General features: G+C 44.3%; 4 protein-coding genes across 4 annotated transcripts; 2 read left to right on the top strand and 2 right to left on the bottom strand.

The window, feature by feature from the left end:
- Positions 1 to 3,240: 3,240 nt before the first annotated feature.
- On the top strand, positions 3,241 to 4,678 carry AOL_s00007g254 (uncharacterized protein; the record flags this gene model as incomplete). The annotated part of the gene is made up of 2 exons (XM_011120155.1): positions 3,241 to 4,077; positions 4,136 to 4,678. 2 exons carry the CDS (start codon positions 3,241 to 3,243, stop codon positions 4,676 to 4,678), a joined length of 1,380 nt encoding a protein of 459 aa, XP_011118457.1.
- A 940-nt stretch (positions 4,679 to 5,618) lies between these two features.
- On the bottom strand, positions 5,619 to 7,419 carry AOL_s00007g253 (uncharacterized protein; the record flags this gene model as incomplete). The annotated part of the gene is made up of 3 exons (XM_011120154.1): positions 5,619 to 6,274; positions 6,345 to 7,247; positions 7,317 to 7,419. 3 exons carry the CDS (start codon positions 7,417 to 7,419, stop codon positions 5,619 to 5,621), a joined length of 1,662 nt encoding a protein of 553 aa, XP_011118456.1.
- Positions 7,420 to 10,566: 3,147 nt separating this feature from the next.
- AOL_s00007g252 (uncharacterized protein) lies at positions 10,567 to 11,112 on the top strand (the record flags this gene model as incomplete). Its single annotated transcript, XM_011120153.1, has 1 exon — positions 10,567 to 11,112. One exon carries the CDS (start codon positions 10,567 to 10,569, stop codon positions 11,110 to 11,112), a length of 546 nt encoding a protein of 181 aa, XP_011118455.1.
- A 204-nt stretch (positions 11,113 to 11,316) lies between these two features.
- Positions 11,317 to 11,995, bottom strand: AOL_s00007g251 (uncharacterized protein; the record flags this gene model as incomplete). The annotated part of the gene is made up of 4 exons (XM_011120152.1): positions 11,317 to 11,567; positions 11,626 to 11,707; positions 11,786 to 11,900; positions 11,964 to 11,995. 4 exons carry the CDS (start codon positions 11,993 to 11,995, stop codon positions 11,317 to 11,319), a joined length of 480 nt encoding a protein of 159 aa, XP_011118454.1.
- Positions 11,996 to 12,226: the final 231 nt, after the last annotated feature.

Here is a 12,226-nt window from a genome sequence, read left to right as displayed (position 1 = left end):
TTGTTTGTACTTCTGATAAAAAACTATACATGCATCAGTATAAGAGCGTTTTACATATCGGTTTACTTTCTGAATTTCTAGTGTAGATCTGATAAGGAGTTACTAAATAACTATTTAAGTACGTATTAGCCTGTATCAGAATAGAACACTTAGCGTTGGCGAAGTTAAAATGTATTTGCCAGAAGAATTAGTTTGGTGTATCCGATCAATGTAAAACGGTCAGCGCTGGAAGCTTCGCAGGTACAGTTGCACGTTATTTGATGATCTTAAAGAAGTCCAAGCGGATTTTAGATCATTAAAATCAAGTCAGGAGGCATATTTGGATTTCAGGGAAATGTGGTAGCGCTTAAGCAAGCCACCGAGAAACTTTCAAGAATAAACTAAACTTGAATAGTAAGGGTTCTCCGTAATCCACCAAATCTTGAAGCATAGTAATATTTGCTGGTTCCTTTGCAACAGTCCAAGACTGCATATTGTCACCAACAACAAATAAAACCAACTTCGTGATGTGTCCTGTTGCATTTTGGGGACTATGACATCGATAACCAAAACGGCAAAAGAAAAACGATTACGAAAAGAAAGATGCAAAAAGAAATATCCTGCTCGACACCTGTGAGATTCGAACTCACGCACCCGAAGGTACCAGCTTAGCAGGCTGGCGCGTTAACCACTCCGCCAAAGTGCCGTATTTGATTGGAAGATCGAGAATGAGTACGGTCTATTTTCCAGGTTTGGGTGATGGCATCATGGTTCTGTCGAATTTTAGCGTCAGAGTAAAGTGGGTTCTGGGCTGGCGATTTGGCAGCCCCATTTCAGGATGCGGTGTACCGAAGAACCAATCAGTGAATCGGTAAACCGATAGAACTCTATTTGAGTAATTGTAAATAGACTTAGGTCGGTTTACGTGGTCCGTGAATCTTAAGAAAATGATAGACGGAAAACTGCCTAGGTCGCGCATGCAGCAGGAATATCAAAGAATGACAAGATAGAGCTTCGCATTGCGAAAGACGGCCACGCATCTTAAATGAACCTTATGGAGTAAAATAACTTAACGTACCTGAATCCCGTGAGGGAAAAATGTTTTTCAATTGTAAGAAAAAATTTTAAAATGCGAAATAAGGAAAGTCAGCTCCAAGACATGTCGCCTTTGAGCTTTAAGCTTTTGCCTGTCCTCAATTTCTTTATTCTTGGCGTATTTCTGTAAAAACTCGCGAAGTGGAGCTCGGAACGGCTTGGGCGCATTGTTGACCCGGAACAGTTGCCGGACTGCATTTGTGGCAGGTGTGGGTGAAATAGCATCTCTTTCTAACAGCGTTCGTCAATCTAGAGATCTATTTTTCTCGATACACATACACAAGTATTTCCTCGGATGATAGCCATATATATAGGAATGATAAATATATATTATTCGAGACTTGGTGAGGCGTAAGAACCCGGTGTCTTGAATTCTATCGCGAAGTCTTGGCACCCATAAGGCAGAATTTCATAATAAAATATGATATACCTATATGGTTATTAGCTGGACATCAGACGAGACAGGAGGGGTTTTCGCAGAAGCTCATTTAAAAGATTTTCATTCTTTCTTGGTATTAACGTTAGTGCCGAACCGGGCGGGTAAAGTCAGGCAGTCAGCGACCCAAGACGGCGGAAGAACTGGGCCGTGGCGTGGGACTTTGGCCTGGTTCCGTGGATCTAATTTGCAGATTTGCAATTGGGGGGTCCAGGAAAAGGCATGTTTCATGAGGATGTCGATGAACCTCCTATTTTTTTTTTAAAAAAAAAGTACTCCATAGTCTCAGGGTCTATGGGCAGGTATGTGAGTACTCATCGAAAGACTTTGCGATACCGTATATACTGTGCCATACACGTGCCACATATGTTCGATAGTCGTATTCCTGTAAGGCTGAGCTGAACCGTTCCAGTTTCAGCCCCAACATACAATAATAATAACTGCTTGCCCTGCTGTGTGGATTATTTCTAAAATGTATAGCTTCGATATATATTCGCCCGTTCGCTGTGGCTGCTGAGGTAAGAACGGGATCTGAAGCGCCATAAAACAAGCAAGGTACGTTCCGAAAGGGCCCCTCGCCCCCCCCCCCCTGTCCAGATCGTATCATATCGTAAGGATCTCTCGTCTTGGTGGTGGTGTATGTAGTCTAGTTTGTGGAAATCTCCTTTTGTTGATAGTGCAATGTTGATTGATGGATTGATTGATTATAGTCGAAACGCCAACGACATTTGCAGCTATCTTTCCGTCCAAGGACGCGGCCCTCCTTACTCTTCTCTCCTCTGTTCTATCCTCAACCTCAACCTCACCTCGCTCTTTCTTCTCCACCATCATCAACCATCACCATTGTCCTAATCGGCTTCAACAAATATACATACAGCAGGGGTTGTTTTATTGCTAGGCCCACGACCGTACTACCGTCCATTCCAGCCTTTGATAGCACTCCGGCCATTTAATACACTCCTTTAGCTAGCCAGGTGAACATCCATTCCATCTCCTTTAATCATCATCGTGAATGACAGCTGTACCAACATGATCAAACAAGAACTGCAGGCACGGACGGTCCCATCCAACTTCCCTGTCTACACCATTCCTTCCTGTGGGTGAATACCATACCGTGAGGATCACTGCAGCCAATTGTCTGGCCTGGTAGAAAGCTGCCGTACGGATCTCATTTCCACGCCGTGAATCGAATTGTAGGAGCAGCACACGTCCACCTGCCTCCTGTCGCCTGTGCCACTGTGCCACCGACTTTCTAACCTACCTACCCGAATCGTGTATTACCGACCTCACAAAAACGAGCGAAGAAGATACCATAGCCGATGCCTAGAAAGGACTAACCTCAGGGGGATCCTTTCGAGCTGCCTTGCTACACACAAAACCGCCGCCAACCTAAAAGGTCCCGTCGTCGTCGTCATATAATGCCGGTAGCTGAAATCAACGAATCCAAAACGAGCATCACCAACAACACATATCACACCAGCTAGCCCATCCCAATATCCTTTATCCCTCGCTATTTGTTCCGATCTGTCGTTCGTTTTCAACAATAACTACCGGATATTGGGGTTATTTTCACCCATTGGCTTGTTCCTTCCATCGGATAGGGTTATCTCGAAACAGAGTGGTCCCAAAGGTCATCAGGAGGGGATTGATCCGAATCCCTCTTTCCTTAGAAGCCAACGGATTCGCGGATGTCGAAGGTCGGCAGTCCCATATCCTTAAATACCCTCAAAATGATACCTCGGCGGCTCCCTCGCCGCGAGCGACTGATAGTACTCGTCGCAGTCGCCCTTATAATCACCTACTTTTCTTTTTCACCCCAAACAATCACAGTTATTAGCGAATACACTTCGAACGCCAATCTCGATCCTTGGAAGCCGCCGAAACATAGCGGTCCTGGTCTTAAAATCGCATTGGTGAATACCCCAAGGTATCATTTCGAAGTAGTAACGCCGTTATTGTATGCGTTTGCCAACCAGGGAGATGCAGTCGAGCATTTGGAGTTATTTGCGACGGATTATGGAAGCACACGGTTGGGAGTACGGCCGATTCTAGACAATCAGCTCCCTCAGGAGACCTCTTGGCTGTCGTGGGGTAGCAAGGGAGGGACGAAGAAGCAGATTAAAGTGTCTGATCCGAGATTGTTGAGCCAGATGAATTTTGTAGCGGACGTGATGATTCTAACGAGTTGTTCGCGAGATTTGGAATGGACCTCAATCAAGGATAAGAGAGTTTACAACCCGGAGTGGTATCGAGCGCCTAAGGAGATCGTGTGCCTGCTGCACGAAGCCGAGGAGTGGGAAGCGATTGATACTAATTGGAGAAAGTTTTTGATGCCGTGGGTTGAGAAGGGTAGAGTTACCTTTATGACGTTGAGCCCCCACGTGGCTGAGTATGTAAGGCAGAATATCGAGACCAAATGGAAGATGGCACCTATTCTCAGGGATGCCCAGGGCATCGGTATTAAAGGAATTTTCATGATGGATCCATTTATTCCCATTTTCGAGGACACCAAGCTTTTCCGAGAGGAAATGTTTAACAACATCACAGGCCCATTCGCTGCTATCCCGGTAAGTAGCGTCCCACCATTACAGAAAGTTTCCTGCTTACTAACGATCAAAAATGTAGGGCAAATACGAACCATTCCGCCGTAACTACACGGCCATCTTCGAACATATGTCCAAGCACCTTGAGTTAATCCAGTCCACCGATGCCACCCTCCGGCTTCCCGGCTATGGTGACTGGCCTCCAAATATTCCTGAACAACTCAAGAACCGCGTTTTCTTACATTCTCACTACGATTTCCCAGAATATTTCTCTCTCTTAGCCCGCAGTATGGCTATACTCCCCGCCTTTGCGACACATAAGTATTTCGAAGATCGAGCTTCGTCTACCATTGCCACTAGCGTCATTGCCGGAGTTCCACTCGTTGCTACCAAGGAACTTGTGGAGAAGTACGCGTATATCGAAGCTGACGGCGCATGGCTACAGGAGGACGGAGAGGAGGAAATTGAAACTTGGCTACGAGTTTTGAAACTAGGGAAGGAAGAATGGGAGACTAGAAAGAGGAAGGTTAGGGCTCTCCGAACACGATTAATAAGGCAAAATTTGAGGAACGTAGGGCAGTTGCTAGATCAGATTCGATGGAGAAACAAAGCTCGTGGGTTCTAGGCGAATCCACAATGGCCGTTGAATTCTTCCGATGGGTCTGAAAGTTAAACTGTGGCGCTTTTCTTCTGTTTGTATGGCGGATAGACAAGGTGACAAGGTGAGCCATGAGCCATTTTCTGGGGCCCTCTTACGGGATAGCGATGAGCCCTTTTTTCTTTTCTGCTACCGTCAACTGTGATTATTATGCGACCTATCGTACCGTCGTGTGAAGTCTTCTAGCGGCTTTCTATTCTTCGTTTTTCGCTTTTCATATGATTCATTCATTGTAAACTGGTCAGGATCTAATGGCTTCTTTCTCTTTCCTTTTATTCTTACTTTCTTGCTGTTTTTGCGGTACATAATTTTTCCTTCTATATTTGATGTTGTAACTTGGAAATTCATGATAATTATGAGCTCTATTATTCCGCCTCCTCTTCTTCTCTTCCTTGTCTTCCCCTTTGACTTACTGGTATCCTTACACCCACAGCCAATGGAGAGCTTTTACAAGGTTCCCGATACGCGGCACACTATCATTTTTATTCTATTCACTTTGTTCATGAGTCCTGTACATGTATACATGTATCTATCTTATTTGTGTCTCACTCAGTCCTTCAGGCAAACGCATTGGCTGGCATTCTTTCTTTTCTTCGGTTCTGTGAGCTGCATTTTCGTATACATTATACTAGCAAAAGTTTAGGTAGACGCAAAAAATAGAGGGAATTTCCCTATCTACACCTTTCTAGAATTCTGCCCGTTTCGCTTTATGAGGCCTACGGTTCGGGCCTCATATATTCAATTTCAGGAATTTCGTGATGCAAGTAAAAATTATAAACTCTATTACTACGATACTAAACTCGGATCTCTGGTCTTCTCCAATTTTCTTAAATCGATAAGAAAAAACAAAAGGAAATGACAGCTTTTCCCAAAATATCGACAAAAAGACGAATCCAACTCAAGATACTTAATTTACCTGTCGTTTCGCCTCTCCCGTGACAATACCTTCCTGGCCCTCCGCGGCGATATCTCCACAAGCCGCAGGACTAGTAGCCACATACTTATACACACACTTCTCGGTCTCGGCGACACTTAAGATCTTTTCCTCGGCGCTGCATCTCAGATAAACGTATGCACTCCTCTCCGGTCCATTCCAGCATCTCAATCCTTTTTCGTACTTAATAACCGTAACTTCCTGTTCGATCTCATCATCGTATCTTCGATCAAATCCTGTCCAATCTCCCAGATGGGTTGAACCACCCTCTCTGTTCTTTTGGGTGGCACGACCTAAATGGCAGAAGGAGTATGTATATTCACCGCTTGCTGCTTCAGTACAGACATCCTTGAGGGATCTAAAAACGGATTGTGGGCCGTAATCTTTTGTAAGATCGTTTTGGAGATTTGTGAGTTCAGATTTCTTCTGAGAGAGGTTCGATTCAGTTGAGGTGAGGTCGTCGGTTAGCTTCTGGATGTGGGGTGGAACGGTGCCGGTGGATTTGGCGGATTGTTTTGGTTTTCGGGGGGCGAGGAGGCCGTATTCTACTAGTGAGGTGCGGAGGGAGGAGAGCTGTTCGTGAACCATGGTGCGGAGGAAAGGTGGTAGGAAAGCCTCAATTGCGTACACTATATGGAGTGGTTAATACTTAATTCTTCTGCCAAAAAAATGTAGAAAGGATATCAGAATAGGACTTACTGTCTTGGGCAATATCATCATCTTCGGGTTCATATTCCTCCCATCGGTGACTTTCATACATCAGACCTGTAACCTCTGCTAGGTAATCTCCAGTAAGAGTGTCTTCCGTAGCCTTTGCCGCTAGGTAATCTTCCCATGAATTGACGGCCCTTTTAACACCCTCGTCGTTGAAATTAGGATTGTATTCCTCTTTGAATGTTTTGAGGATCTTCTCGGTCTTGTCGAGCTCTTCCTTCAGCCTTTGGGCCTCATCGAAGAGTTTCGAAAGTTTTTCTTGGTGGTCCGAAAGCTTATCCTTTGAGTAGTCAAGGAGCTTTTGGTGTCTGCTCTTCCCTTCATCGCCAGTAGCAGCCAATTTATCAACCTTGAGTTTCTCCTCATCCTCAGCCTTCTTCAATCCTGCCTTTTTCTCCTCCACAAGGCCTTCATATCTCTTGATTTCGCCAGTTACAGCAACAATCTTATCCTCCACCTCTTTCTTAACAAAAACCGCCTTCTCTACAAGTTTTTTATAGCTCCTAATGCCACTTTCATAAAGCTTTCGTCTTTCTTCTGCTGCCTTCCTAGCTTCCTTTCCGATTTCTTCACACCTATTCGGACATTTTATACCACCAACACCCATCCACTCATCACTGCCATCACAGCAAGTTTCATAATCGCATATTCCATCGTTTATACGGTTAAAAGGGATATATGCAGGAACATGGCCCTGATTTTGGCAGAAAAACCCTGGTAGAGGGTTCACAGAGCTGCTTATGTGAGCACAGGCCGAGGTACCGGGTTCGTCGCTGCCATCGGGACAATCACAGAAGTCGTCATTTAGAAGAGAGATTGGCAGGGATATTTGGGGTTGTGTAAGGCAGTTGAAGGTTTGGGAGGAGGACGGGCGGTATTTATCGGATACTAGAATAGAATAGTTATTAGTTGGACCGTTAGGTTTGTAAATGTCGAGTGCGTGTGAGTGTGACGTACAAGCTGGGTTTAAGCCGCGTGGGAGAGCCCACGCGTCCCCTATGGGCTTTTGAGAGCCATCGGCCAGAGCGAGGGGTAAAGAGAGGAGAAGGATTGACTTCATTGTTATTCACAACTTTTTTTTTGGTTTAATCAATTGAGCTCGTGTGTAAGCTTGGATGCTAAACTCGGGGAGTAGGTTTTTGTAGGTGCGAAACCGGCCGCACGATATGTTGAAGATATCGAGAATACAAGAGAGAGCAAATTGAGGTTTTCTATGCCATTGACCAGGTTCCAATTGATGGAAAGTGGGAAAGAGCAATTGTGGCCCGTTCGAGGTCTCCGTGGTGCCGTACGGAGTATTGTGGTGGTGTTTTGGAGCTTGGCCGTCGGAGGACGGATCGGATAGCTGGCTAGTTCGAGGCGCGTGGGAGTGCCAAGGACAACACATTTGGGACTGGAAAATGCAACAGGGGCTATTTTGCGGACTCGATTTTGAGGCTGTTGGTTTAGGAAGTACTCTAGTTTACTCGATGGGATATTGGATTAGTATGTCTATTCGTCTTGAATAGTGCTGAATTTAACTTAATACTCGTATTCATACCAGTAACAACAGTTTGTGGCGAATCTATCGAATTCCCTTCCATATATTATTAAGAGTAGAATCATGATATCATGTCAAAGGATTCCAAGACCTGTAGGCATACACACAATTCGTTGTGTCCAGAGTTTAGAATATCACAGTAATTATAACGTTGCTGGGGTGCACAACTTGATGATTAGTAAAGTAAACTGTAGGCCTCTTTTTCTTGCAAATGAAGAAAAAATCTGTGCCCAATAGGACGAGTGGATAGTCTTGTTTCCAATTTTACGATGCCAGATTTAGCCTTGGATACGTATTAGCTTTACGGGCCATGCCTGTTATCTATATGTCATCAAAGAGGCCTAGCTACAAAATTTGTTTGGATAACGTTAGATCACTGATACTATTTGGTGGTTTTTGACATGATTGATTGATGATGACCTGAGGAACGTGGTACACTAATACTATCGGGTTGGATTCCAACATGCAGAAATCCAATTTGTGACCGATCTAGTTAGTAAAAGACTTTGCGGTGTAACAACCTCATTGGGGTGCTCTAGGAATACTATGCTATGACTGATTGTGGTGAAATAAATTCCTTTTAAAGTTGCAGCTTAAACTGACGCATTAGCTATCCCTACTGCCGGCCTGCCTAGACTTCAGCAACCATAGATTTTTCACAAAGTTTCGATTTGATGAGAAAGCTAAGAAACGCCAGCCACCGTCGTCAGTGCACACAGGAATGACCTGTTGGCACGGGATCGAACATAATCTTTTCATCCAGCTCGCTAAAGAGCTCCCTTTTCTCAAATTCATCTTGGATCATTTCGCGAGCTGTTTTTAATTTTCCTGTAGGCAGGCGAACGCCCATCCAATGATTTAAAAGATATAAAACCGACAGTTTGGTACCGTCCCCTTTAACCGTCTGTAATCTCAGCCAATGGATACAAAAAAAATCTTACGTGGTGCATGCTCCCCCCAACGAAAATAAAAACTATGTTTTCAGGTACATCTTATATTTACATGTCTGGAAGGAATGCCAAAGCGTGAGCCTTATGGTCGCACAAGGCGGCTCTAGATTTTGGTTCGCTCAGGTCATGCATTCATGCAAATGCCGTGTGCCGTTTCTCGACCTATGTGCCTTGGTTAACTAGCCCCGTCAACCGAGTTTTCCAGGCCATTTTATTCGTGCCGCCCTGTTGCATTTTTTCAGGGTTTGGAGGTGTGTGTTGGAAGTGAGCTGAACGACTGTGACTTGAGCCTGGGAGGTAATATCACGAGAATGCGAATTTGGCGAAGAAGCGAATACGAAGTTTGGAGTAATCCGTATCATGATCATTTTTGTATATTTCGTATTTGGAAATTAAGTTTCAACTGTTGGAGGTGGGGAAATAACTATGATTGATTCAACACTGACTTGTAATTGTTTTCCAAGTGATAGCGACGTGCAACCAAGATTATTTACGCTAGTAGCTGCAGCTATCTCGCATATGTTGGTACCAAATCAAGTTTATTCTATAACCGCTTCCTTAGAAAGGGAAATTTTCAGCAAGGAAAGCTTTGGGGGCCGAAGTCTAATTATAATAGCTAGCTTGAGAATTGTGTAAGTTTTGATTCTCGCTGGACAGGTACAATATCAGATATCAGCAAACTTGCATGATCGATACATGCGCATGCATATGAACGATTATTTTCACGTTTCGCTGTCTTTCAATCCATTGTTCTGCAAGAGTTATATCATGCATATATAACGGAATTATATACTAGCAATCCTAGGTAGAAACACTAGCTGGCAGCCTCTGACATGGACATGTAACGTTATAACCAGAACTCGATGTACCACAGCATGAGATTCGTTTATATGCAGTGCGGCATACGGGAGCTCAGGGTGCGTACATACATGATGCAAAACCTCACGTGTGTTCTACGAAAACGAATTATAATTAGCGAGTAAAAGCGCTCGATTCCGAGATCGTCTTAAGGATTTAGCTTTAGAGTGTCGTTGATAGCTCATTGAAATGTACATGATCCCACTGGCACCTTTCATTTACTCTCGTTCTCATTTAGTCTTAGTTCAGCTCGAAAACAAGTTATAACTGGTCCCAACTCTCCGGGCACGGGATAGAACCAGCTACCTGCCGTTCTCAAATGAGAAGTGGTTACTTAGTACTGAGTGTACATATGACAGCTATCAGCTAGAACATCAGGCCTCGGGCCTCATTTGTAGAATCAAATTATTTGAGTGGTATACAAGGGGGCGCTGTATATGCAGTTGGATACGAATCTAGGGATTTACCGATAGGAGGATTTGAGAAATTGGTTGGCTTAAGCTTGATCAGGTTCTATATGGGTTCCGCACTTCTGGGATTTTCGGGCCATCTCCATCGCGATGTACTGGAAAGAAAACTGGTCAGTTGCCGTGGGCTCTACGGCACATAGCACGGTCGAAAGAGGATGAACGACGCATTCGAGCACTGCAAATCAAATATGGCCAGAGACAGCGAGACCCAAACTTATAAATAAAGTCGAGGTATCCTACGACAGAAAATCTCCCTTATCATCACACTCCAAACTTCAGACTAAACCTTCCCTCAAGATATCTATATACTTTATAATCCTCTCTCAAGGTTCACAAATTTCTACACATTGTTTGCCTTCGTTAACAAGAGCCTCACATTCATTCCCAAAATGCGCTTCCTCAAAACCGTCATAACTGCTCTCATCCCGCTCGTATCTGCAACATGCACTCCATGGTCTACTCCAGGGACTTGCACTGCTACTTCTGCCTCTTGCGATTTCTACACCTGTCTCGAAAATAAATCAAGCTGTGGTCCCACGGGCTATGCATTTGGTTACGCCCTACCATTCTGCAACGCTATAACAGCCGTCTCATCTACCCTATCCGTAAACGGGCAGTCATGGTACTCTACAACGAAAGTATGTCTCCAAAATGCTCTCGCTACCGAGGCTTCTTGCGAAACCTCATGCACCGATATATTCCTCAACGCATTTGCTAGTCATGTACCCTGTTACATTGACTCCGGCTTCTGTACGCTCAGCCTAGCCGATTTAAAGATATTTTTCCAAATTGTGGGGGTTTCTGGTGTCACGAGCAATGATGGACTGGCACTTTTTGGAGCAGTTTTGCAACAATGCGTGGCTAAATATCTAAATAATGAGATTAACAGTGGGTGGACAAAGCAATTGGTTAGGACGTTGAATGGAGAGATTTAATGATCAAGTTGTTATGTACCTAAGACTCCGAACTTTAGTTTAAACCTTATCGAAAGTTAGGTATGGCTTACGATAATGAGGTCCTTAGTCGCCATTATGGAGTTCTGCTTTTTGGATGGGTTTCATGTATTTATTCATAGGTCTGCCGACTGAGCGAGACATCAGATCCACCCTTTTTGTGAAAATCAATATAATTTCTTTGTCTCAAGTTCTTCTTATCTCCCACGTCAAACGCTGGATGCTAACTTCTTCCCCCGCCTTTTCGTCGTAATCAAACCATTCCCCTTCCGATAGTTCGACAGCTGTGAATTTGGTTCCGCTTTCAAGACCTTCGCACAGCCACTCTCCATCTGGCTTGAACTCTACAAACTCTAAACCACGACATTCGAGTTCGATAATATTCTGTCGCTTTGCTGGTTCAGATTGTTCGTATGGTGTAGCTTTTGTTTTGATATCTATTCCCTTGTTAGTCTTGGCAGATTCTTTTGGTCAACATCAGTACCGTTCACATACTGGCAGAGTGCTCTCTTTTACAATTCTTGCATTTCCATACAAAGTTTGCTTCGCCTCTAGAGCCAGAGATCTCGTTTGTATCCTATGATATTAGTCCAAGGCATTTCATACCGTTAGCCTCCATATATAGTTTCCATCGTCTTTCAAAATATCTACGTACATATTTGCTAACTCCAACCCAATTCGGATGAGTCTCCCGACATGATGTACATTGTACTTTGAAAGTATAATAATATGGCGAATCCTCGCTATCGTTTGGGCGCAAGTTCGTGACACTATCGTGTACGGGTGTTAGCTCAAGTTCAACCCGTATTTTCCGGGGAAAGGAGCATACCTACCCCGCCAATTCGGCTGTAAGGGCGAGAAACATCTTGATTTGAAGGTATTGGAAATATTGAGTATGGGTGGTGGGGTGAAGTCGAGTTTGTTATTGCCGCGCCGTGGTGGGGAAACTTCTCGTGTGGCACAGGCTCATCGCCCAGTTAAGGATTACGTAATAATCTGTGGCGCTGCCAGCTTTGTCATTTTTGTGTTGTACGCGGCCAAGTCTGTTGGATATTTCCTGTTGACTCTCGTCAGTGACGCCACAAGTCATCGGCGG

This window comes from Orbilia oligospora, assembly GCF_000225545.1.
Source record: "Orbilia oligospora ATCC 24927 unplaced genomic scaffold scaffold00007, whole genome shotgun sequence".
Taxonomy (NCBI): Eukaryota; Fungi; Ascomycota; class Orbiliomycetes; order Orbiliales; family Orbiliaceae; genus Orbilia; species Orbilia oligospora.
This window is presented reverse-complemented; position numbering and strand designations above follow the sequence as displayed.